Source organism: Drosophila tropicalis, unplaced genomic scaffold (assembly GCF_018151085.1).
Source record: "Drosophila tropicalis isolate 14030-0801.00 unplaced genomic scaffold, ASM1815108v1 contig_845, whole genome shotgun sequence".
NCBI lineage: Eukaryota > Metazoa > Arthropoda > Insecta > Diptera > Drosophilidae > Drosophila > Drosophila tropicalis.
In genome coordinates this window covers 10,845,223-10,869,690 of record NW_027173338.1, presented here as the reverse complement: position 1 = coordinate 10,869,690, position 24,468 = coordinate 10,845,223, and the positions used below count along the sequence as shown (strand labels likewise).

Below are 24,468 nucleotides of genomic sequence, written 5' to 3'. Positions count from 1 at the left end.
TATTATTATCGAACAATAATCGCCAGTTTGTTGTTGTTGGTACCATTCTTTCTGTTTTTGTTAATTTTCAAGTTAATTTAAGACACTAAAAGCGTTAAATTTAGTTATATGTGCGAAAACGGACCATAGATTGTTGTTAGCGGGTGTGTGTTTCGTTGTGGCGTGGGTAGATACATATAACATCGCGGGTCACCCACGCACTCTAAATATTTCAATTCTGCACTACTAACAAACAAAACGATTCAATAATACACATACACACAGACAAGTATTGTTCCAATTAAAGTGTTCAATCTTGTCTTTAACTATAAATATTTAGAATTTATTTTAAAAAGACCGAATTCTATATTTAGCACCAATGCACATACCCAAACAGTGTTGAAAAAAAAACCATGGAAACTGTAGCTGCTTTTTTCGAATATTTCACTAGAATAACTATATTTTCAATATTTTTGCAAACATTCGGCATAAGTAGTTCAGTGCCATAGTCTATATCATAGGCGCTCAGTAGGAGTCACATTCAATACTACAATACTAAAATTGGCGCCCATCTAATGGACTTTGATTAGTGGTATCCTAGCATTTCTTCGGCACTGAGGCTTGATGCCAGAATATATTCTCCGTCCGTCTATACTAAATCAGGATATTCATTCAACACAGTGGGGCCATTCGAAGCATATTTTAGTTAGTTCTCAATTCCACTAGGTTAAAAGATCCACGAACTCTTTATGTTTTAATTTTTGTACTAATTTTGATTTAAATTTTAGTATTACCTGTGAAAAACCTGTATAGAATAATAATTGAATCAAAAAAATAATATTGAGATTGGCGCTTGTCTCAACTACCAATCATCATGTCCAAAACAAGCGCAGGTGAGTAACAAATATTATGAATTCTTTTTCAAAAATATATTTTCATTTGATTTTATCTCCTCACAGCACGCTGGGTAAAGTTTTTTAACACCGCTGGAATACCATCGCCTGCAGCAGCGGGATATGCCCATATCTTTGTAGAAAATCGCATACAAGATGATATGCTCTTGGATTTGAATAAGGAATATTTACGGGAGATGGGAATAACGCTGATGGGCGATATAATAGCCATATTGCGGCATTCAAAAAACGTTAGTGATCAACTGGCCAGGGATCAAGTGCTAACGCCAGAGGTGAATAACACTTCGAAATCTCCACCAGGGAGAAATAAGGTCAAGTCAATGGCAACATCAGCAGTGCCGACCCACAAATCAACAACAACAACAACAGCGGTCTTACCACCAACAAAACCGGCCAGACGTGTCCTGCCCGAACATGAGGGTAAATATAAGGTAACCCTGCCATCAGGGACCACCGAAAGAAGCAAACAAATACTGGCCAAACGTGAAAAACGTAAGAGAAACTATACACTTGATCCATTTATCCGATTCTAACCCGTCTCCCATCATCTCTTGTAGTGTACTCGGATCGTGTAAGCAGCTCCAAAAAGTCGGATATATTCTCACGTCTACAAAAAACTGGCATTAGTGAAGATGAATCCCAGGAGGGCATTGTGTCCAGTTCAGTGGTTCACACCAGCTCAATCAGCGGCGGCGGCGGCGTCGTTAAGAAAGTAGCAGCCACTTCGAGTAATAGCTCGGTCTTTGCTCGTCTTGGGGGAAAAACTACAAATATTGAACAACAATCCCTAACTAAGGAAATCAAGTCCATATTGAAAAACACTCAAAAGTCGAGCGGTGTTGGCGGGCCTAATGCAAGAGGGGCTACTAAGAATTCTCCCATTGTTAAGGCCAAAAATATTGCCCAAAAGGTAATGCTTGTCCATAAGGTTCCTCTGAAACGCGGCGACGATGACAGCGATGAGGATGAGAGCAATGGCAGTGCAGATGATCGGAATTTCTTTGATAATGATGGCGAGTCTGATTATAGTGATGTGGATGTCGATATGCATTCAACGCCGACTGAAAAAATCGTTAAATTCGCCTCCACAGCAGAGGTGAGAGAAATTGCTCCAGAGATTACCTGGAAAACGCGAGACAACAAAAACTTTGCCCACAACATCAAAGCCCGTTTGGGTAAAGGTAAAAACTAGGAATAAACAAATCTTAAGACACGTGAATTAAAAATATTTATTTTTTAGTTTCGAAACTTCATGCCACGCGTAAGACCTACAACATGAAGGCATCAACATCGCAGAAAAATCATCCAGTTAATCGTCTAAGTCCGGTCAAGGGCAAGGCAATCCGCCTACGCAGCGATGAATTCTTGACCCGTCAGGATACTCTGCCCGTCCATAAAAGATTGGGCAGCACACCTGCCTCCGGTGGCGGTTCCGCCAAAGTTTCAGCACCGCGTGAACCGCAAAAGAAATACATAGCACCCCGGCGACATAATAGCATGAATGCTGGTTCTAATCGTAAGCCACGCGACCAAGCGGGCTCTGTTTTTGATCGTCTGGGATTTAACAATTCAATGTAAATTAGTCCAAAATATGTTGCCTAAAAGTGAACTCGTAAAAGTAATAATTTTTCTTTAAGTTAATATTAAAAAAAAAGTTTTAGTTTGACTTTACATCTATATATTTACAATTCAGAACAATGCAAATTAAAGCAAATCATTTCAAATATCAAAAATTCTTTACAGGCAGCGCCTAACTTGAGTATTTCCTAAAACTAAGTTAAGTAACATAATTTAAAAGTGGCTTAATAACTCAAATTGATCTTGATTATAATGTTATATTATCGGATGAAGGATATTTGGATCATGTAAAATAAGTAGATAAATGTTTTGGCTCTTTACATGATTTGGGCCTAGGGTAAAAAGTGCTCCTCTGCCAACACTTCGAATTCCAAGTTCAAAAGATTGCATTGGCGATAAGCAATAGACAGTGGCCTTCAGGCTGCTGAATTTCAAACTGTTCAGTAAGAATATCTTTAAATACAGACACTCCCTTCTCCCAAACTTCATATATGTACTTGCCAAATTTTGTTTAAAATGAATGTTGCTTGTCGCACTCGATCCCTCGCCTAATCCAAGTTGATTTCACTATCCCAATTTATAAATTACACAAAAATATTTTTGGTTTACACTTAAATATTATTTATTCATTTTGATTTTCATATATTTATAAGTCTTTATATACAATAAGTCTAAAGAGATTAGGTATTTCATTCAATGTCAATTCTGTACAATCATTGTGTGTGTTGGGGGTCACTTAGTAGTCTATATCACTGGTTGCTAGGCAAAACATAAATCACGCATCGCATCTACTCCAACATTTGCTCCATGCTTGAGGTCCTTTTATGTAAGTTATATGTAGTTATTGGGATGACCTACTGCTGCAGCAGCGATTGGAGGGCTTGACGCCATTCCAATGGCCAAGTATTGGCATCTGGATTGATGCTGAGCAGTTGGCGCATTTGAAGGACAGCTCTTTGCTTCTGTAGCATCAATGAGTAGGCTTGATGATTAATAGGCATGCTTAGATAGGATTGCTGATGATGTTGCTGCTGAGGCTGCTGCTGTTGCTGCTGGTCAGGATGTGGCTTATAAGCATATTGTTGTTGAAGAGGTGTTTGTTGTTGCTGCTGTTGCATCTGGGGTGGTGTGGTTGGTGGTGTCGGCGGCAACTGATGCTGCGGCACTTGGGTTTGCTCCTCCCGCTGACGACGTTTCCTTGGCGTATTCTCACTCAGGGCATATGGACGAAAAAGTGGCGTTGTGCTCACTTCCTTATTTGATTTTTTGCCAAATTTCTTGTGAGTATAGTTAACTGCTTCGAATTTCTTATGATTGTAATTCATAATTTCCATTTCGTTGTTTTGATAATCCACATTTGAGGGTGCCATTATGTATAGATTTTGGTATTGATTTTAATTTTTATTTTTCAGATATTTTTCGGTTCTCTTGGCGATGTTGCTCTATTGGTATCTCGTATCGAACTGTGATTGAGACTAATGCGCAACCTGGTTTTTATATATGTGGGCGATTCTTACCTGCTGCAGCGCAACAAGAGCATTTTCGGGATGCTCATTAAGGGTCAGACTCCGACTTGGTCTTCTGTGTTTTTATGGGAAAATCATGTTTGACAAAAGAAAGGATTTCCTTACCTGACATCTCGAGCAGGTCTACCTGATAAGTCCTTTGTAATTAATTTTTCATTTACCAGCTCTCGCACCTTCTTTCTACTGTCTTCTGGTTTTGGTTCTGTTATTTTGAACGTTTTCCTGGTATTTTGTCGTCTACCTCTATTTCAAATTTTCTCTAGAAGCCTCTTCTCGATTCCCGATGTGTACCTAGGTCAGCGCCTGCGCTTTGCTTCTCTTTGATGTGTGTCAGTGTCTGTTCATATTCTTTATTCTTCTATCTTTTGTGATTTTTTCTTTGGGTTTTCTTATCGTTGTCTTACCGCTAATCTGGCTCATTAAGTTTCTGGCAGCCTGTAGACTGGTCGGTTGGCTTAGTCACAATGGTCATTGAATGGAAATTTATTTGGGATTTTCCCGAAATCACGGCACAGCGTTCTCAGACATTGCGTGTGTCTCTGCATTTCGTTTTCAACTTAAATCCTCCCATATCAATATGCAACACGTCGCATCGTAGACAATTTATTGATGTTACTCGTGATGTCGATATAATCTCAAGAAAAACACACGAATCGAAAGTTGATGCTTTTGAAGTGTATCAGAATATTTAAAAAGATCAAATTAAATTTAGTTAAAAGAAATAGAAATTGTCAGGGTTAAGAAGAAAGTGCAATTTCAGATTTGCGATTTTCATGATATATCACTATAAAAGTTTAATAAGGTTACTTGATATATTTTCTGTGAGATAAGGATGTTGTCTTTCGACCCTCACTCTATTGAATCGAATCAATCAAAGAAAGGTATAATTGATAACATAAATTGAGTTTGGGATATACGACTCACAGAGGTGAATGACATAAGAGTTCGATGTAGATACTTCAATTTGTAATTCAATGGACTCCAACTTACACAAGGATGTGCACATGGATTGGTTAACAGATATAGTTTAATTTTTGTAATTTAAAAACTGACCCAATGGCAAGAGAGGCTGTTGCCCCTAGAAATCACATTAAAGATCTTCAGTTTCTCAGCTCCAGGCATACAAATGGCTCCTGATTCTTTAACTTTAACCCTGCAAAAGGATGAGGAACTCCAACAGATGGGTTTTATTCAATTCATTTGAGTGCGTTAGTTGTTTTTAGATTAGTTTAGTTCAGTTTTTAGTTAGAGAAACTTGTTTATGAAGGCTTTTCAATGTCGACGGTGGGTGACACAATTTCACAAAGAAAAACAAATATCGGACATATCCTTTCTTTGGAAAGACACTTTTAGCAACAAAAGTAATTGTTCCGCTCTAGCTCTAGATAAAAAAATAATTGTTTATATAGGGAAAAGCATGTACAAAACCATGTAAAAAAAACTAAATCAATTGTTGCAACGACTTTCCCACATTTTTCCCCGCGCATTCAGAATAATATTCCAGGAACATCTCTCTCTAAATGATGCAACACTTCCTGGTAGGTGCATTTCTTTTCATAAGGTCATTCCCCCAAAAAGAAAATAGAACGAACGAACGAACAATCGATCATTGTGTTAAGCAAAACAATATACCAATCTTTCAATGTGAGGCTCTAGTGTAAGCAATAGCCAAGAGTTTTCTATGAGGCTTATTGACTTGAGGGCTCGCACTCTGCAACGAAACTCAAGCCCACCTCAAGTAAATCCGCTTAGGACACTGAAACAGCATAAATCAATGGACAATGGCAGACATGTTGAATGAAAGCAGGGAAGAAGAAAAACTGTCGACTCTCGACATAATGGTTAAAGCCAGCAGCAATTGGCGGCTAGAGAAGAGAAAATTGTTTTCTGAATCTGGAAAACACCTTTGTGAAAGAGAATTTTTCAGCTGGCATCCACGACGACGTGAACTGAAGTCATAAAAATGGTTTGAGAGCGCCAGGATTACTTACAAAGCAGAGGTCTGGTCAACAACAAGAACCATGACAGGTAATTCCGAAGAAAATCGCGTCTCAAGATGTAAACAGGACGCACACTGAAAAGGACAACTGGTTTATGACACCCTTGTGGAAGATGCCAGCCGGTGTCGGATTAGTAGAAGAGCACCTACCAACTACCTAACCTTTGGGTGATCTCTACCTGACCCCTTGAAAGGTTGAATGAAGTGCGATGGGGAAATACCCAACGAATCGACAAAACCCATGAAATCCAAAAGGATTAAAATGGGAATACCTCTATTGCAGCAGCATTGTTTGATTACCTAATGTTGCATAAAAGATTCCGATGACTGGAAGTGTCAGCACAGTCGCCTCGAAGACATCAAAGCTTAAGGATCATCATCAGCGAGTATGGATAATTATACACATAAAAAGTTCACAGGAGCCTTGAAACGTAAACGTGGCCAAAATGAGGATTCTGACGATGAAGATGTTATCTTCATCACAAAGGAGTCTCCTCAGCCCTTGGCCAAACGTCAACGTAAACTCTTTCGCCCTTGGTTAGACAATGACACTGAAACACAAGACAAGGCATCGCCACCACCAACATCACCAGTCACCACGACAACTACATATCACGCCAACATGGTTAGAGCCCACATTTCTTCACGTCAACGAAGTCCCCAAGAGCAATTACGTCGTGATCGCAATACTTTGGCCAGTCTCCGACATCGTCGCAGCAAACAGCAGCAACAATTGCAACTGGAGCAGCAATATGCTGCTTCCCGACGCCAACATGAAGTCAATCTGGAGCAACAGATCCGCTTGAGTCTGTATTATGTGAGATTCTTGCAGCAGACTTTGGCACAAAGTCATCCCATCGATGGCTCGGAACTGAAAGGAGTCCCACAGCATTTAACACAACACAAATCATCACTGCAGAAGTCTTAATCTGTAAAGTAGACAAGTAATTGTAAATATATTTTAAATTAAGTAGTTAATTTTCTTTTTAAATATGCATTGTATATATTCCTGTTGACTTACAATACATTACAAAATATGAAATTGTTAAAAAAAAGCGTTTAAATTGCTTAAGGGGCAATTTATGTCCAGATTGACATCCCCATTAGAGATCATGAGGCAAAGGATATGAAAATTATAGCTGAATGATCTATCGTCAACCGTCATGTAAAATGAATATAGAATATATGAAAACTTTATAATCCACGACTCTGTGAAAACCATGAATCCAAACCCAGAAGTTCTTAAGTTTAAAAAGAATGAACTTAAATGGTCAAAGATCCCTAACGTATAATTTTAACGTCTAATCAATTGGTCAACATTTTTCCCCTCTATAAGTTTTGCTTCCTTTCTGTTTCCTTCAGCTTCCTTGCCGAAAGCCTCCTCGCAACATCTTTCAATAATCATTTATATCAGTGAGATTCTCATGCATTTTGGGTCCAACAATAAACCGATTTGGGATCGGTGATGATTTTCAAATTATATTATCAAGGCAAAATAAATTTGACTTTTAATATATGCAGATCTTCGAATTTTTAAAAAGAAAATTCCATTTTGAATTTCATGTTTGCTCATCGAATTGTTTTATATTTAGCTAAAACAACTAACAATTGATTTGCTGACCTATTTGATTATAGTTGCTGGTCTAATAATTAGATTGATCAACAATTTTCTAAATAAGTGTGATTTACGACCTTCTCCAGTGATCCCTTTTTGCAGTGTTCGTTCTATTCTTCTATTCATATCTGTTTATTTCTGGTTTGCAGTTTCCATGGCAATTACTATGACTCTTGTTGAAAGTTATTATCCTCAATTAAGTAGTAAATTTTTATTTCCATATGCTAACTATAAATTTTCTATGAGTTGACACCCACTGATAAATGGAACTCATTTATCTCAGCTGTGACATAATATGCATTCGATCTTACAATTAGTTAGTATACACAACCGATTAGTTAATTTTATGTAAATATGTGGAATCTTCAATTGATGAGGGAAAATCCGCATTCTAGAAGTTCAAGGGTGATTGTGTCTATTGAACAACTGAATTGAGTTGCAAAATTGTTATTAGAGCATAGCATGAGATCCGCTTGAATGAAATCATCATATTGTAAAATTTCGAACCGACCAAACCAAAGAAGGCAATAACTCATGGGACCCTTACAAGGAAAATTCCAGCTAAATGAAAACCTCTCTTAAATGCGGTGAGGGGACAGTTTTCAAGAGAAGAGATTTCCAAGAATTGGTCAACAAAAAACTACAAGCCAAGTGGTAGTGAGTTTTTGGGACCACCCGCAACAAATGGCGTCAAGTAGGTCAATAAAAATGTTGAACACAAAATCCTTAAAATATCCCTAAGTTTGCATCTTTTGGAGTGTTTTCCAGTTCCGGTAGAAACATTTGGTTACCTATGCCAGGCTGGATTAACGGTCATCAGGTAATCACCGACAAAAAGGACTAATTAGCGGACAGCGGCACAGGTCATAAAAACGAGATGGAATCCCTTTTCCATACACATATATTAGGTAATAAAGATGTGCGTTAATCCGTTTGTTGACAAGGGGAGAGAGAGAGAGGGGGATGGGATACTACCTGATGGATGGGTGGGTACCTACGGATGGACATATGTCCAGGATATATAAACACTTTATCAGACTTAAGGTCAGACATTCAGAGAACAAACATCAAACGAGCAACATCATCATAATGGAGAATATTACTCAAATTAACCAATCGACATACACCCACAAAAAGTTTTCCGCAAATAAACGCCAACGTGAAATGGATTATTTGCTGGAGCAGAATAAGGAGAATCAAATACCACAAGGATTGAAGATGGAACCGTCCAGCAAACGTCGCCAAACCAAGGGTTTCTTTCGTCCATGGCTGGACAATGACCAGAATCGTGAGGTGGCAACAACAACCACTCCACCCCCAGCTCCAGTATCAAAGACTGCCCCAGTCCCAGTCAGTCAATATCATGCTAATATGGTGCGACAATCCGTGTGCCGACGTCAACGTAGTCCCAAGGAGCAACAGCGTCGGGATCGCAACACTTTGGCCTGCCTGCTCAGCAGACGGGCCAAGCAGGCCCAAGAGCAACGTCTTGGCCAACAATACGAACAATATCGTGCCCAGCAATCAGCCATTTTGGAGCAACAGGTTCGTCTCAGTCTCTACTATCGCCAATTGCTGCAACAGGCCATCTTCCAGCAGGGCGTTAGTGCTCCCGAGCCCATCGCCCTGCCCCAGCAGCAGCAAAAATTCCTTCAGCAAATGGCCCTTTCACAGCAAATGCTAATCTTTGGTGCCCAGCATTGACAGAATTGGAGTGACCAGAAGAAGGAGAGATGACAAATGACGAGTGGCATTTACTATTGACTATGACAGCCCTCAAATGTGATTTAGTTTCATAAGCATTTATTTATTTATATTAAGAACAAATTGTTGAAATAAAAAACATGACAAAATATGCATTCAACTTGAGGTTTTATCATTTACTGAATCGGAATTGACCTTTGTAGTTGGGCTTTTTGATACTCCTCTGCTGATTAATATAAATGATTCCAAATGACTTGGGTACTAGAGTCACTGTGTTGTGGGTCTTCTGTGAATCTTTGATTACTCTTAAAGACTTTGGTTCATTTTGAATCATAAACCAACAGCCACTTCGGTAGCTACGTGAGCTGTCTCTGGATCGATTTAAGTCCATCTTGAGTCAAAGGTTAGTTTAAGACTAAAAACACAATTATGTTCTTCACAAATAATGGCCTTGAATCTGTTGATGAGTCTTGTGCAGCTCAAGTCGATTACACAATTCCCATGCAAAAAAGGTAGCGTTCAGGGTGGGCAGGTGTGCTCGGTTCAAATCCAAGGTTTTTGCAAAAAACTACAGACTACAAGTTCTCCATATGGCCTCAGGTAATTTATTCTTAGTGGCTATTCAGAATCTTAAATTTTAGAAACCTATTTAAATAAATATACAAATGTCAAATTAGGTGTAATAAAAAATATTTCAATTCAATTATTTGATGCCTTTTTTTTACTAATGGAAAATGAAATGGTATATTAAAGTCGCCAAAATGTATGTAACAGGCAAAAGGAAGCTTCTACGACCCCATAAAGTATATATATTCTTGATCAGGGTCAACAGCCGAGTCGATCTAGCCTTGTCCATCTGTCTGTATGAACAACTAGATATCGGAGACTGTAAAAGCTAGAGCCACCAAATTTGGTATGTAGACTCGTGTAGTATGTAAAGTGATCAAGTTTATGTTAAATTTGGTAAATATTAAGTTAAGCTACTAAGTACCAGCAATAAGATGTACTAAGATATGCTTGTAAAAAGCATGTGAATTTGCATTTGTTTAATAAAATTGAAAATTTGCTTTACTGGTGTATGGTACTTACTTACTTCATTTTGTTACAATATTTAATAAAGATATAGAGTAATAAATTAAATTATAAAATACTTAACCAAATGACATACAAATTAAGTATTTAAAATGTGAAGGGTTTTTAAATTGAGTTTGCATTTACATATTTATTTTCCAACAAAGAATTGCAAAATTCAATTAGCAGCAAGTTTAAAAAAGATTTTTCCAAGCATAATTCTCATTTGTTTTCTATAATTTTTTTCTCTTACCACAATCCAAGGTCAAGTTGGTCTACAAAAGAACAAACATCAGATGGAGAGGAAGCTTTCGGTTTCAGTCGACTTGTGTAATCGGCCCCAATAGTTTATATTGACCGACTCGAAAAGTGGCTAAAAACAAACTGGAAAAAGCTTCAAGTTCAAACAAAACTTGGGCGAGCTGGTCAAAACTTTTGCAACCAACAAAGTAACTTGTCGATGCAATTTTCAATGTTAAGCAACAAAAAGAGAGCCAAAAGAGCAAAATGAAAAACAACAAAACAAAAAACCAAAAAAAAAACTTGGTAATTAACTAAAATTTACGTGTAGTTGGCTTACTGTGCAAGTGCAAAGTGGTTTATTTGGGGTGGTGTTGGTTAGTTGCAGCGGAAATTTTCAGCTGCTCTTGGATTTTCCTACCACTATGTGGCCATAGGAAGTTGCCCGTTTGGGGCATTACTTATCAAATGGCCTACAATGAAAATTAAAAGTAATTAACTGCAAGTTGCGCAATGCCAAAAGGAGAAAGAGGGGGAAATGAGCAGACTTAATTATGAACATGAATAATCAAGTTAAATTATATTTTGCGCCAACTGTACTCAACTTTCGGTACAGTTGGCTGCACTTGAAAGGCATTTAGTCTGGGAACTTCCTTATGCCATGGCCCAGGGGACCCATTATTTTCTACATGGCTAAACATTATGCAAGATCCAAGTGCAATGCATTCAATAAGTAGGTAAAAGGGTTGGCCTACAACTTCAAATTCAAACAAGTGGAATTATGAAGCAATATCAAACGAATCGAGGAGTTCATCACAATAAGTATGAGGTGATTCCCCTAAAAAGATTGGGATTAGCTTAGGAGATTGAACACTTGGCCAATAGGTTTTAACTCACGTTTTGTAAGTCCATATTGATCTTAGTAATTGGAGTATCTTAATGACAATTTTTTCCATTTGAAAGAAGTTTGTCCCAATAAACATGACCATCTTGTAAATATGTATGTAGGTATTCACCCTGCATTTGTACTATAATCGATAATGGTTGTGGGACAATCCGGATATACAAATTGCAAGCGATTGGTAAACCCATTTTTAGCCGAGTTCCGTTTGCCTGTCAAACTCTTGGTCTTTCATAAAATGTAGGTAGAGCACTTCAACAGATTTGACAAGTGTGATCTTGAAGCCCTTTTTGCCCCATAACTAAATTATGCAGCGGGATGCAAATCACTTAAAGTACCTACTATACATCCACAAATTTGGTAGCCGAAATATTGGCGAGAATGTTGCTTCCTAAATCAGGCAAACTGAGAAGGCTGATTCGAAAACAAAAGTGTAAAATCAGCTGCTTAGTCTATTTCTAAGTCTTTTGCTTGTTTTTGGTTACTTGACTTTAATGTCACCTTTGTTACGAGTGTTGTAAGAGAATAATCTAAATCGATATCGTTGCCATGTTCCGCAATCAATATGATAATGATGTTACGATATGGAGTCCCCAGGGGCGACTCTTTCAGGTCGAATACGCCATGGAGGCAGTGAAACAGGGAATGGTTACTGTGGGAATAAAGAGCGAAGAATTTGCAGTCCTGGTAGCTCTCTCTCGCACAGAGGGTGACACGAATGATATACAGCGAAAGATAATGGGCATCGATTCCCATGTGGGCATATCGATTGCTGGTCTAACTGCCGATGCCAAACAAGTGTGTCAATATCTTCGCACCGAATGCATGGCCTATCGCCATTCATATAGTTCGACGTATCCAGTAACTAGACTGGTCACCAATCTGGGCAACAAAATGCAGCCCACAACGCAACGCTATGATCGCCGTCCGTATGGAGTGGGAATGCTGATAGCTGGATTTGATATAGAGCCGTATATCTACCAAGTGATGCCAACGGCCAATGTCATCAATTGCAAAGCAATGGCCATTGGCGCACGATCTCAGAGTTCTCGCACATATTTGGAACGTAATTTGCCTAGCTATTTGTCCAGTACGAAGGATGAGCTTATCTGTCATGGCGTACAGGCCATTCGCAGTTCGTTGGGCAATGATTGTGGGGAGAATATAAAAATTTCCATAGCTATTGTGGGAAAGAATCAATCATTCATCACTCTCTCTGACGAGGATTGTGTCAAATATTTAAATATGGCTCAAACTCTGGATAAACCAGATGTGTCAGTCAATGAATCGGATGATAATTTGGATGATGATGATCATGTTAATGATGAATATAATGGTAATGATGATGCCGAAGAGTCTAACGACGAGGACTTCCTACGTCGCAGAGAACCTCTCTCAGAAGGTACTGATTCGGATCCCGGGAGAGTTCTCTAGATGGACAAAGTTAAGAAAATATGCCAAATTAGTTGTAACCAAATTATTTCTTGTTCTCTAAGCTTTAAAATTTATTAATTCTCGTATTGAAATTCTTAAGATTTAACTTATTTGCTTGGAATTACTTTCCTTGCCTTAATTAAACTACTGACAAAATTAAAAAAAAAAAAAGGAACTTAGTGTGATTAGTTAGTAACAACCAAACTTAACTACAATTAAAAGTAAGATATAAAGAATAAAAAAGACAAATGTTAAGAAGTTTAAACCTTCTTGTGGAAAACAGCAATTTATCATAGTTATTTATAAATGTTTGTCCATCGCACAGTGATTGTTTTTATTTTGATATTGTTTTCTGTTTTTATTTTTTGTATCAAATGTTTTCCTCATCTAACAAATTTAGACAAAATGCATAAGATTTTAGATAAATTTCCTGTTTACTTCAAAGGTTTTGGTTGCATATTTGGCGAAACGAGTCACTGTGCAAATCTTATATATCGCCATAATTGAAGTTTGTCACGACAAACGATAAAGCGAGAAATTTGGAGTCGAGGAATAAAATTTATCTATTTAAGTCAATTAGTTAAGTAGACTAAAGTATTTGGTTATTTTACTGTCAAAGTAAAGTTGAATATTCAAAATTTACCAGACATTGATCTTATTAATATGTCAGAAAGTGAACCGAAGTGAAAGTAAAAGTTAAACTACGCAATATTATTTTAAATAGAATTATTGCTGATAAGAATAGATACAAAGTCTCTCAGCTTACTTGTCGCTTCCAAGATAACAAAAATGAAACCAGAAATAACTTTTAAATGGTTCTAGGTATCAACAAAATTTAAACGCCGACTTACTAATTAATATATAAACTAAAGAATATACATCTTATTTATTCTGATTAAGAGATGTATCTGATGTAAGACTTAAATAAGTTAAATGTTAACTATTGCAATGAGTCGCAAACAAATTTTAGTCATTACTAGACAATGAATAGAACGAGTATTAAAAACTAGTATCATTCTATGAAACAAGACTTCAATGAGGTGCATATGATACAAATTTTGCAGCCTACCCTGATTTTTGTTTAACAATTACATCTTTATGTCAAATTGAGATATTACTGCAAGTAATTCAAACTCAGCCATAGATAAGGTTTCGTCTTCCCTTTTCTACCTACAATAATTATTAATACTTGCCTAAAGTATTTAAGATTACTATCATTTCGCCTTATCAACTAACGGCGACTGCCTTTTGCAACCCGAGTAAAAGTCATAGAGCAGTCAGAAATTATTATCTTAAGGCACACATTCCAAATTCCGAGAAAAAAAATCCTCAGCAAAAAAAAGAAAACTATGAAACTGCATGAACAGAAGGAACAACATGAAGCCAGACCCAGATCAGCATCTTATCAATAGAAGCAAAGACAATGAAGAATGCTAAAATTGTGGAGGGAGAGAACAAATGAGCCCACAAAAATACTTGTACATGCATTTTTGAGCAAAAACTGATGGAAATTGAACAATAGAAAATTATCTGCAAAAGAGGAACAAACAACGATTGAATGAATTGAACAAACAAAGGGTGCGGTAAGTATTTTGCCACCTACGGGGATGGGCAAACAATGAAATCCGTACGTCATGCAAGCAAGAACAAACGTGCACAAAAAAGAGAAACCATCAACCGAAGCTTAGGTAGATATCGCTGCGAGTGCGAGAGAGTACACCATAGAGATGAGTGGGAGAGGTAAATAGACGTACGCGTGCGCGAAGTGCAGGCAAATCAGCTGATCGGCAGATTTTATGACCTTGTTTTTGTTTTGCAAGAGAATTCTTCCAATAACTCTTGGTGTAAACAAAGTCATAAACTTGATAAGCCACCGATGTGGTTTTCACCAAGTCCATACATATGTATGTATATATAAGCTAGGCTAGCGATTCACAGGACATCAGTCAAGTTTAAGTCTTCAAGAAGAAAGCATCATGGAAACCTACCGCCATAAGAAATTTGATTTTCAACGCTCTGCTAAGAAAGAGGAGAAGATCGAAGTACCATCGCCTTGCACTACCCCACTGGAACTGGATGATTCAAGTAGTTGCAGTGACTTTGGTGTCTTTTACGAGCCTCGAGTCAAACGTCGTCGTCTCAACAGCTCCATCTGTGAGTCCGTCGAATCGGAATCCACCACCTCGTCCACACTGTCGACCATAAGTCCTGCCACAATGCGGGACATCTGCAAATATCACGGCAATATGGTAAGGAAATTTCCCAAAAAGGAACGCACACCCAAGGACCAGGAGCGACGGGATAAAAATACAATTGCCTGCCGGATGAGTCGGCGTGTCAAGAAACTGGAACATTTGGCCATTGAGGAGCAGTACAAGGAATTCACCAGCCAACATATGAAAATTGTCGAGCAGAGTATGCGAGCCACCGTCTACTTGAACTATCTCAACCAACTGGCCGAGAAGCAGGGAAATCAATCGAAGAGTGGAAGTTCCCCACTGCCCGTTGCTGGCAAGAACTTCAGCATAGATTACTTAATTGGGAGCAAAGAGAGGGAAACCGTTTACGGGATTTAGTTGAAGACTTCGATTTAAGTTATGTATTATATACTTATCACTGTGTGACTAGATTTATTTATTAGGTTAATTTGAATATATTTTGTTTTTTACACTTCTATGAGAAATAAAAAAACAAGTTTAATATTAAAATGGGATTTTTCTATATCAAAAAAACAATACAATGTATAACAGGAAAACAATATTTTATTTAAATTTCCCATTACAAGTTAAGTTAAAAAGTTGTCATCTACTGCGGAAAATTTCTTAAATGGAAAGTTACCTCGTTTGCACCTTTGATCTCTATTTACGGTGATTTAAATTAATTAGTTATCTAATTTAAAAATCGCTGATCATGCTTCAAAGTTCCCAAATTAAAGCATCAAAACGATTTTGTCTGGTTTATGGTAGACCGAAAAAAACTCGGTTATTTGTTGTTACAAAATTGTATTTTTCTTGTGGTTCTAGTTAACGACTTAAATATAATAAGCTGGAAGAATTAAATTTATTATAATTAAGCGGACAATTTGCAATGTCATCCTAGATTTCTTGTTAGAGATTAACAAGTGTGATGATGATTTAATAAAAGAGTAACTACTTGGCAAAATATATGCAACTTTCAATTACTCTTTATCAAGTGAAAATTACTTGGAATTGAATTTCAACAAAATGAGTCCAAATATTTTAAAAATCATTGCTGAATTGGTTAATACCAACCTTTAGTAATTTGAATTCAAAGTCATGGGAGTTCTAACGGTGGCAATTTGTAGAAAATGTTTGAGCACATGGGTCCTATATCAATGGGAAATGTCCTGAGCATCCTCTAAAAAGAATACTTGGTGGTGGACCCTTTGAAAGGATGGAATGCTTAAGAAAAGAATACAAACGAATAATAAACATTTAGATTTAACAAAATATCCGTACTTGACAAGGTCAGTCTTACCCAGAGGATGATTGAAAAATTAATGGTAAGGTAATACCACTAATGGTTAGTGGTAATACTTATTTATTTTCCCAAATATGTACATTCTACCTTTAAATTCCTTAGGGTTGTTTTGTTTAGAAGCCCTAAAAATGATTATCTGAACGACAATGTTTACACAAATTATTTCAATACATGTAATTTGCAAATTTATAGAAAAAGAGCAAAAACTGATTATGGAAAGATCTTGGGACCTCATAAGAAGAATTCCTTTGCGTTTTTTAAACTTTTTGAAACAGTTTAATCATTTTCATCAGTATTTTTAATCTATATTTATCAATTTAATAGATCTGTACTGAAGTCCAGCTTCACTTTTATGATATTGACCATAAGTTACAATTCGCAAGTTACCTCTATCTGTGCAAATTGGAAAACCTAACCCTAAGTGCAGGTACCAAGTACTGTAGATTAAATTATGCAGTTGACTTTTTCAATTAGATGTAAGTCAAAGTTAGTTTTCCAGAGTCAGACATAGATCGAGACGAATTCACGTGTCAGACTTGCCTGGGCAGCAGCAGTTTTAGCAGCATCTCATTAGCCTAACCAATGAGGCAGAGCAAAAGCAAAACAAATGGGCAAGAGATGAGGAAACATCAACTTGGCTTGAAGCGCATCGGACAGCTGCCGGTAGTCGGGTTGCTTCTCAGCCCGGTGCGGATCGGTTCGTGGGTGATCTGTGATCAGGTCGGCTGGCTGGTTGCTTCCCAACTTCACGACTTTGTTTTGTGTTTTGCTAGGGAATTTAATATTGTCATTTGTATTTTATTGCTAGCGTTTTGCTTTGCTATCGTTTTGCTTTTACGTTGCTTTGTTTTGCTTTGAGCTTGGGCTGTGAATCAAAGTGAGCCCGGTTCCCGATGATTGTTATTGTTTTCTCTGTATTTTATTTCATTTCATCGTTTTTCTTTTCGATTTGATTTGTGTTTTTGTTTTGTTTCACTTTTGCCATAAATACAAGGCTGCCTCGAGTCGTGGGTCTCAGAAGTCGTTTCGCATTTGCATGGAGAGTCGTCAAACTGAAAGTGAAAATTGCGTGTGAATAGAAATAATAGGAAAGCAACAAATTAACTTTTGATTCAAAATGTCGAGTGTATTGAATACTTTGATTTTAGTCACGTTGTGTGGCTGTTTATGCTGGGCAGCCGATGCGGGGATTGAGTTACCACATTTGGATTTTAAGCCGATCAAACAATTGCGTGAGTTAAAGTAGAAAAGTGATTAGAATTTTATATAGTTTGTGTCTTAAGTCATTCGTTTAAAGTCTCACGTAATCTTGATTTGATAATGAGATATATAAAAATTGTAATTAAGTTTTTAAGATCAAAGTAACATTATGGAAAATATTAAAGAGAATATTTTGTAAAAAAGTCTTATTAAATAAGATTTAAAACATTGCATTTAAAATTTACATGTAGGTTAAATTTATGATTGATCTTACTGTCTTTTTTATGAAACTTAAGGAGAATAGATTAAAAAAAAAATAAAAATTAAATTTATTTACTAACTAAATGTTTTATCTATGATGAGCATGAGTATTAAAAAGGATCATTAAGTTTTGTATACTTTAAAATTGTTTATCTAATTGATATTCTAAAAATTAAAAAGGATTTTGTGGATTTTATAATCTAGCGGCTTTCCAGACAGTTGGCTGAAGATGACATACAAAACTATTAATTAGTTATTTCTCTGTAAAATATTTTAAAAATTTTGCTAATTTAGTTTGACATCACTTTTTAGTCAATATTAGCCTATTAGTCGTTGCTTTAATAAGCTTCATTAACAATTTGCCTTGCCCTTAAATCAGATTTAAAGTCTATATGTGATTGACAATCCAAAAGATTTAAGCACTTTGTCTAACTAGTTGCAAAGCCTCTCGAAATAATCGTGTGAAACACGCTATGACTCAATTTGTCATTAGAATATCCGACAAAAAGTTGCAGTTAATTAGATTTCACATTGCTTTTACGTAGATTGAATAATCGATGCAATAGATAACAACTTTTTTAACAAAAGTCCAGCAAAATTGTGTTAAATTTCGTGCACTCGACTGGAACTAAATTTAATCAAATTATACTTTAACAAAGTACATTTTGTATTTTATACTTTTTATTGTCGTTATTATCATATCTAATTGATATTTTGTGAGATAATGTGTTAAGGGGGTTCATATATAGATGTCCATATTGGCAGTATGGGTGTATATAATTATATGATTAGTATGCCAGATAGGCAATCAGATTTTCAAACAATTTTGAGAATATTTACATAATCGACAAATAATTCTTTAAATGGTAAAGGCAATTGAAAACCACAGAAAAAAAGGAATACAAAATTATTTATATGTCTGCAACGTAATTTCTGTGCTTTGCCAATGCCATTTTTGGCTGCTCATAGTCAAATGAAAAGGGAAAGAGGGAAAACATTTCGAAAAATAAGTCGAAAAACCAGAAAATATTCTCAGAAAAGATTAAAAAAGGAAACTTAAATCAAAGAATAGAGAAAACTACAAACTATACTGTTAATTGCATTTGTTCATTCGGATTGATTATGAATGAAAGACCAAATTTAAAATTTTACTAAACAAAGTTACTTTATTATTAAAAATATGACACTTTGCAAGGACTTTTTTGTATAACTCAACTTTACATAAGTACACTCTGCAAAGAACAACAAAGGACATTAAGTGTAACTTATTAGCATACCATTTTTTTTAAAAGGAAATTACTTAATCAACATAATGTGGATTGTCATGCTGATCAAAGATATTTCACAGAAGAGGCTATGTGAAGTTGTTTTATAATTTGTCGTATAAAGATGCAAATAATTTGCCAAAAATAAAAATTTAGCCGCAAGATCTTAAATCTTGCACATTGTTTTTTTTTTTGTTCAACCATTATTCAAAGAAATCCCCTTTCGAATAAAACTTATCGTGTCGAGAAATCTAAATTTATTTTGCCAAAAATAGTACCAGACAAATGCATAGTTAAATTTAAGCCAAGAACAATAGCAAATGTCTGGGCTTTTGTTTTTTTTTTTTTTGGCAAGGAGAACAATTACCAATGAGATTTTGTTCATTAAGTTGCACGTGAGATGAGTTGAATGTTATAAAAATATCGTACTTATAATAATAATAACTTGTTTGGCGAACATAAAAATAGAATGAGACAAGTCGATGTCAGTGGGAATGTTGAAGCTTGGGTCGCTCTCTGTTTGTTCAAGCCAATTGCCGCTTCCGCTCGACGACCTTCCTCCTCGGCAAAGATTTAGCGACAATAACAATGAAATGAGCTTGAAAATTCAACGAAGTTCCTATACTCTTGCTAATATATTTGTATTTTGTGTCTTTCATACGAATATGAAGAATTTGCTCTTAGTCAACTCAATATTGTTTTGCTTTCTTAGAGATTTGTCCAGATGGAACTTTTGAAAGCAAAGCTAGAAGTCAATGATAGTCTCCATGAAATGCTTGTGATAGTGTATCTAGTAAATGCTGAAACAGAAATGATTCTTAATTGAATGTAGGAATTTAGTTGCGTTTAGTTGTTTTTTTTGTTGCGTTCAACAACAAATAAATTGCGCATGACGTTGACAATTAAAAACAAAATACAAATAAATGTTTGAAAACTGAAAAAAAAAAAAACAAATTCTCAACTAGAAAATTGTCACGTTCTGAGCATAGATCATAGAATAGATATGAGATAACCAGTTAAAAAACTTTATATGTCAAGGTTGCCAATGAAAACCATTAAACCGGCTTCAAATATAATGTGTGCGTGTTTTTTTGTCGTTTTTGTTTAGCTGCCGATATACCCACATGCCAGGAGAATGATCTCAATATCAACGAGTGCATTAAACAGGCCTTCCAACAGATAACGCCACGCATGAAATATGGCATTAGTGAACTTAACATACCAGCACTCGATCCCTATGAGTTGGGCAAAAGTTCGTACAACTACAATTCGGGCTTGTTGCAGGGACGCATTGCCATGAAGGATGTTGTGGTTCATGGCTTGAGCGAGGGCATTATGGATAAAGTTGATTTCCGATTGAAGAACAATCGTGTGAGGATGGAGTTGAACTCGCATATTCCCAAAATGTTTGTCGAGGGCTTGTACAAGGCGGACATTAAGCTAAACGATCTGAAACTAACGCCGAAGGGCAGATTCAATGTGACTCTGAGTAAGCAACAAAGAACGAGACCAAAAATTACAAATGATTATATAATTTTCATGAAATTCATAATAGCCGATGTCTCCATGAGGGCGCGACCCATGGGCGAACTGTATGAGCGTGATGGTCATACTTATTTGCGTCTTACCAAGTTCGAGACTGAACCCAAAGTCGGTGACCTGCGTTTCTATGCCAATGGCCTGGTGCCCGACCCAGCTTTAAGTAAGTTTATCAAAATAGTTTTTGCTTCAGAAAATAAACAAATTTTCATTGTCTCTTTGCAGACGACGTCATTTTGGATTTCATCAATCAATATTGGCGCCAACTCTATGAGGCAATGTTGCCCGAAACTCTGGCCACCTGGCAGCCCTTGATCCTAAAGACAGCCAATGATTTCTTTGCAGCTTTACCATTCGATATGATTGTGACCAAGTCATAGAACTTCCATGCTCTCTAACTAAACAATTGTTGTAGGATTTGTAATTAAAAATGGTTGCTTTAACTTTATCCTGGTGTTAACATAGTTTGTATGAATCGAAATAAAATATTTAAATTAGTAAAAAAAACTGTCGTAATTTTAAGTTTTCATGCATTTCTTATTGTGCTAGATCTCACTTTATTGTTATTATTTGGGATATTCCTTGAAAATCTGGAATAGCATACTTTTAGGATAAGAATAAGGTAAGAATTGGTTCTGGCATTCTCTATTTCCGGAAGAGGAATATGGTAGGGAATTCGTTATCTAGCTCAAAATAAAAATTCTGCAACAGCATAAGTTTTGTATTTGCAACTCATTATGATCATTTCTTTGGAGTTAAATTCACATAAGTTAATATAATTCACACAACTCCTTAAATAACTATAGTGAAAACTCCTGTAACGAACGGGTTAAAATGATTCGATTTCGAGCTAATGAAATTATTTCTGCCCCTTGACCAAACAACTGGGCAACATTTTTTTAATGTTGAATGATATTGTTATTGGTTTATATATATACATAGATGGATTATTAAACAATCCATTATTTTATTATTATCAACATTACGAAGAATCCTAAGTCTAAGCCCTGTGGATTCAAGATTCAATGGGATTAAGATTAGTTAAATAGTTCCCAAACATCAAATTCAGACAGACAGTAAGGTAGTATTAACTACTTTAATCCTCATTTTTATCTTTTTTAAATAGACTATTTCTGAGGAGAAGTTTTCAATAATTTTGATTTAACAATGTTTAAGGCGGACAAAAACTGAGACGAAATTGACAGATTTGTTGATCAGAGAACGTCAAAAAACAAATAAATTGTAATTGTAGGTAAAATGATATTCACTTGATTATTAAGTTGGAATGAACTGCAATTACTATAAATAACTGAATAGATTGAATTATCTATTGATTTTAATTAAAATGTTATTATAATAATCGTCAAAAATGGAGGACGTTATTAATATAGGGGGAATCCAAATCGATCCCAAAAGTTTTCTTAATTTATGTCGAATTGAAGCCCCATTGCCCGTGCTAAAATGATAAATTGAATTACTTTACTATATGAAAAATAGTTAAGATGCTTAATAGCTTTCATCACTTGCCAGTCATTTAAATTGTAAAATATAAATTAATGTGAAAATCATGTAACTTTATTAGATTTATTTTAAAGACCTTGCTGACATATGCCAATTTCAAATAATGTCGCAAATAATTTATTCAAACAATAAGAAGAAACAATGAGAAATTGAACTTGGGCATAAAGAAGTAGTTTTTTTTATTCTTTTTTGATAATCTTTTGTTTATAAGAGTGAAATATTCAGACTAGACTAAATGACTCAGAGTGATATGGCGTTTTTTTTTTTTAAGGCTTCATTGAATAAGATCTTTCAACAAGCAAAATTATTTATTTGCCTTGCTATTAAGAACCAAAAACTAGTTGTGTTTAATCAAATGGAAATTTTAAACAGTTGTAGTTAGAACAGCTTTAGATACAAGTCTGAGTCATGTTCGTAACCCTCTTCAGGCATCATCTGCTAAGCCCTTCGATGCGGACAATTAAATGGCAGCCAAGAAATTAGTAGCCCATGATATAGTAGTATAGGTAATTATTAAATAAGAAACTGCTTAAATGCAAAATCATGTTTGATTTGATATTTTTCTTTCCAATAATAACTTTGTTTAATAATACGACATTAAAAAGCTAGAGAGAAGCGGAGCCGGTTTTGCGATCAGTCAAAGTCTAACCGTAAGTCGATAATGTTTTCCATTGATTTACAAGTAAAATTGACTAAGTCTAGTACAAGCAAGTAAAATATTTGTGCTAATTTTCAGTTACAAAGAGAGAGAATAAAATAGCTCGTCACAGAGCCTCAACAATTCAGTTGGAAGACAAACGTTCGAATAGCAGGTTACATACAAAATGAAGTGCATTTTAGGAATATTGTGTTTGCTGGCTTGGAGGACAGCCACTGCAGCACCTGCAACGGATACCGAATACATTTCAACTGATGACTTTGCCAAGTGCTCTACAGAAGATGAGCACGTCGGGGATTGCATCAAGGACATTATTAATGGGCTAATACCTCGTCTACAGAATGGAAATCCCAAACTGAAAATACCTCCATACGAACCGTTTTTACTCAATCGCACAAGTTTTCGATACGAAAGTGGCGCAGTGAAGGGTCGCATTAGTGTTCGGAATGTTAAAATCTACGGTTTTGCTCTCTATAGGGCCAAAGAAGTCAGCCTCAAGATCAAGGGCGACAAGATTAAACTTCGCCTTGTCGGAGAAATGCCAAAGATGAACATTTTGGGCAACTACAAGGCGGACATGCAGGTGAATCAATTGCAATTGAAGCCCAAAGGCGACTTTAATGTCACATTGTGTAAGTAAACTACATAGATTTTAGCTAACGAACAGAGTTTTTAAATAAAAATATTTTCTTATTTCTTCTAGTTGATGTTGAAATAACGACCGGAACAGAGGGTGAAATCTATCGGAAGGATGGCAAGCGATTTGTGCGACTAGACGACATCGATTCCACTCCCAAGATCGGAGATTTGACCATCAAGGCTAACGGCATTTTCCCAGATCCCGAACTGGGTAAGTCTCTCTCTCTCTTCTTTGAATATTTGTGCAAATGTATGTATTATTGGCCCGGCAACCAAAGTCGCTAGGCTCTAGGAGAAAAATTCAGTTTAGACTCATTAGAGTGCCCCTCTCCACGGAAATCTTTAGTAAAAGGCGAAAGATTTATTCGACAACTGAAGAGAAGCCAGAGTGATTTTCAACCACCAACCAAGGGTCCTCTCCATGCATAATATACTTTAACGGGTTGGGAATTCTAAGCGAAAGTTGAGAAATATTTCTTGTGTGTCCTTAGCATAACTTCAAGGGCTGAAATTTTAAGCTAGTTGCAATGTACTAATCGAATGTTTTTGTTTTGTTTCAGATCAAATTGCTCTTAATGTGGCGAATCAGTATTGGCGCGATATATATGGAATTATTTTACCGGAGACCCGTCAATATTGGCAGCCCCTCATTCTACGTATGCTCAACGAGTCTTTGCAACAAATCCCCATCGATCAGTTTCTCAAGGAATAAAAATTACATTATAAACTGATGTATATATTGAAAAGCTTTAACTTACGTAGATAGTTGTTATGACTGCAATTTAGTTATTAACTATAAATTTCGCCTTGCATTGCTGATAATTAAAAATGCGGTTAAATTTATTCTAGGCGCCCTTTATTATTAACAATTATCTACCTGAATGATTGAAAAAAAAAACAGTTTTTCTCGTACTTTAACGTTT

At 36.1% G+C, this 24,468-nt stretch overlaps 8 protein-coding genes and 1 non-coding gene across 10 annotated transcripts; 7 read left to right on the top strand and 2 right to left on the bottom strand.

Moving 5' to 3' along the window:
- Positions 1 to 3: 3 nt before the first annotated feature.
- On the top strand, positions 4 to 2,626 carry LOC137580290 (uncharacterized). 2 transcript variants are annotated; one of them, XM_068294263.1, is made up of 5 exons: positions 4 to 35; positions 768 to 872; positions 939 to 1,385; positions 1,451 to 2,074; positions 2,134 to 2,626. In XM_068294263.1, the coding sequence occupies exons 2-5, from the start codon at positions 854 to 856 to the stop codon at positions 2,469 to 2,471; spliced, it is 1,428 nt and encodes a 475-aa protein (XP_068150364.1). In that variant the 5' UTR covers positions 4 to 35; positions 768 to 853; the 3' UTR covers positions 2,472 to 2,626. The 2 variants fall into 2 exon arrangements, with proteins under 2 accessions (XP_068150364.1, XP_068150363.1); XM_068294262.1 differs by having other exon boundaries at positions 28 to 143.
- A 541-nt stretch (positions 2,627 to 3,167) lies between these two features.
- On the bottom strand, positions 3,168 to 3,923 carry LOC137581377 (nuclear receptor coactivator 6). Its single transcript, XM_068295603.1, has one exon. The coding sequence runs from the start codon at positions 3,839 to 3,841 to the stop codon at positions 3,326 to 3,328; it is 516 nt and encodes a 171-aa protein (XP_068151704.1). The 5' UTR covers positions 3,842 to 3,923; the 3' UTR covers positions 3,168 to 3,325.
- A 2,461-nt stretch (positions 3,924 to 6,384) lies between these two features.
- On the top strand, positions 6,385 to 6,870 carry LOC137580851 (protein Mabiki; the record flags this gene model as incomplete). Its single annotated transcript, XM_068294984.1, has 1 exon — positions 6,385 to 6,870. A coding segment is annotated over exon 1 (486 nt), but the record flags the coding sequence as incomplete, so codon positions are not given.
- A 1,830-nt stretch (positions 6,871 to 8,700) lies between these two features.
- Positions 8,701 to 9,315, top strand: LOC137580600 (putative mediator of RNA polymerase II transcription subunit 12). Its single transcript, XM_068294698.1, has one exon. The coding sequence runs from the start codon at positions 8,701 to 8,703 to the stop codon at positions 9,313 to 9,315; it is 615 nt and encodes a 204-aa protein (XP_068150799.1).
- Positions 9,316 to 11,998: 2,683 nt separating this feature from the next.
- On the top strand, positions 11,999 to 13,122 carry Prosalpha6T (Proteasome alpha6 subunit, Testis-specific). The gene has a single exon (XM_068295218.1). The coding sequence runs from the start codon at positions 12,077 to 12,079 to the stop codon at positions 12,959 to 12,961; it is 885 nt and encodes a 294-aa protein (XP_068151319.1). The 5' UTR covers positions 11,999 to 12,076; the 3' UTR covers positions 12,962 to 13,122.
- Positions 13,123 to 14,937: 1,815 nt separating this feature from the next.
- Mabi (Mabiki) lies at positions 14,938 to 15,537 on the top strand. Its single transcript, XM_068294983.1, has one exon. It carries the CDS (start codon positions 14,938 to 14,940, stop codon positions 15,535 to 15,537), a length of 600 nt encoding a protein of 199 aa, XP_068151084.1.
- A 1,936-nt stretch (positions 15,538 to 17,473) lies between these two features.
- Jhbp14 (Juvenile hormone binding protein 14) lies at positions 17,474 to 21,228 on the top strand. The gene is made up of 4 exons (XM_068295051.1): positions 17,474 to 17,694; positions 20,297 to 20,677; positions 20,744 to 20,890; positions 20,953 to 21,228. The coding sequence occupies exons 1-4, from the start codon at positions 17,580 to 17,582 to the stop codon at positions 21,105 to 21,107; spliced, it is 798 nt and encodes a 265-aa protein (XP_068151152.1). The 5' UTR covers positions 17,474 to 17,579; the 3' UTR covers positions 21,108 to 21,228.
- Positions 21,229 to 23,022: 1,794 nt separating this feature from the next.
- Positions 23,023 to 24,457, top strand: Jhbp13 (Juvenile hormone binding protein 13). Its single transcript, XM_068294864.1, has 3 exons — positions 23,023 to 23,538; positions 23,610 to 23,756; positions 24,106 to 24,457. Exons 1-3 carry the CDS (start codon positions 23,073 to 23,075, stop codon positions 24,255 to 24,257), a joined length of 765 nt encoding a protein of 254 aa, XP_068150965.1. The 5' UTR covers positions 23,023 to 23,072; the 3' UTR covers positions 24,258 to 24,457.
- Positions 23,818 to 23,937, bottom strand: LOC137581591 (U5 spliceosomal RNA). Its single transcript, XR_011033199.1, has one exon. It is a non-coding gene; the product is annotated as a U5 spliceosomal RNA (small nuclear RNA).
- Positions 24,458 to 24,468: the final 11 nt, after the last annotated feature.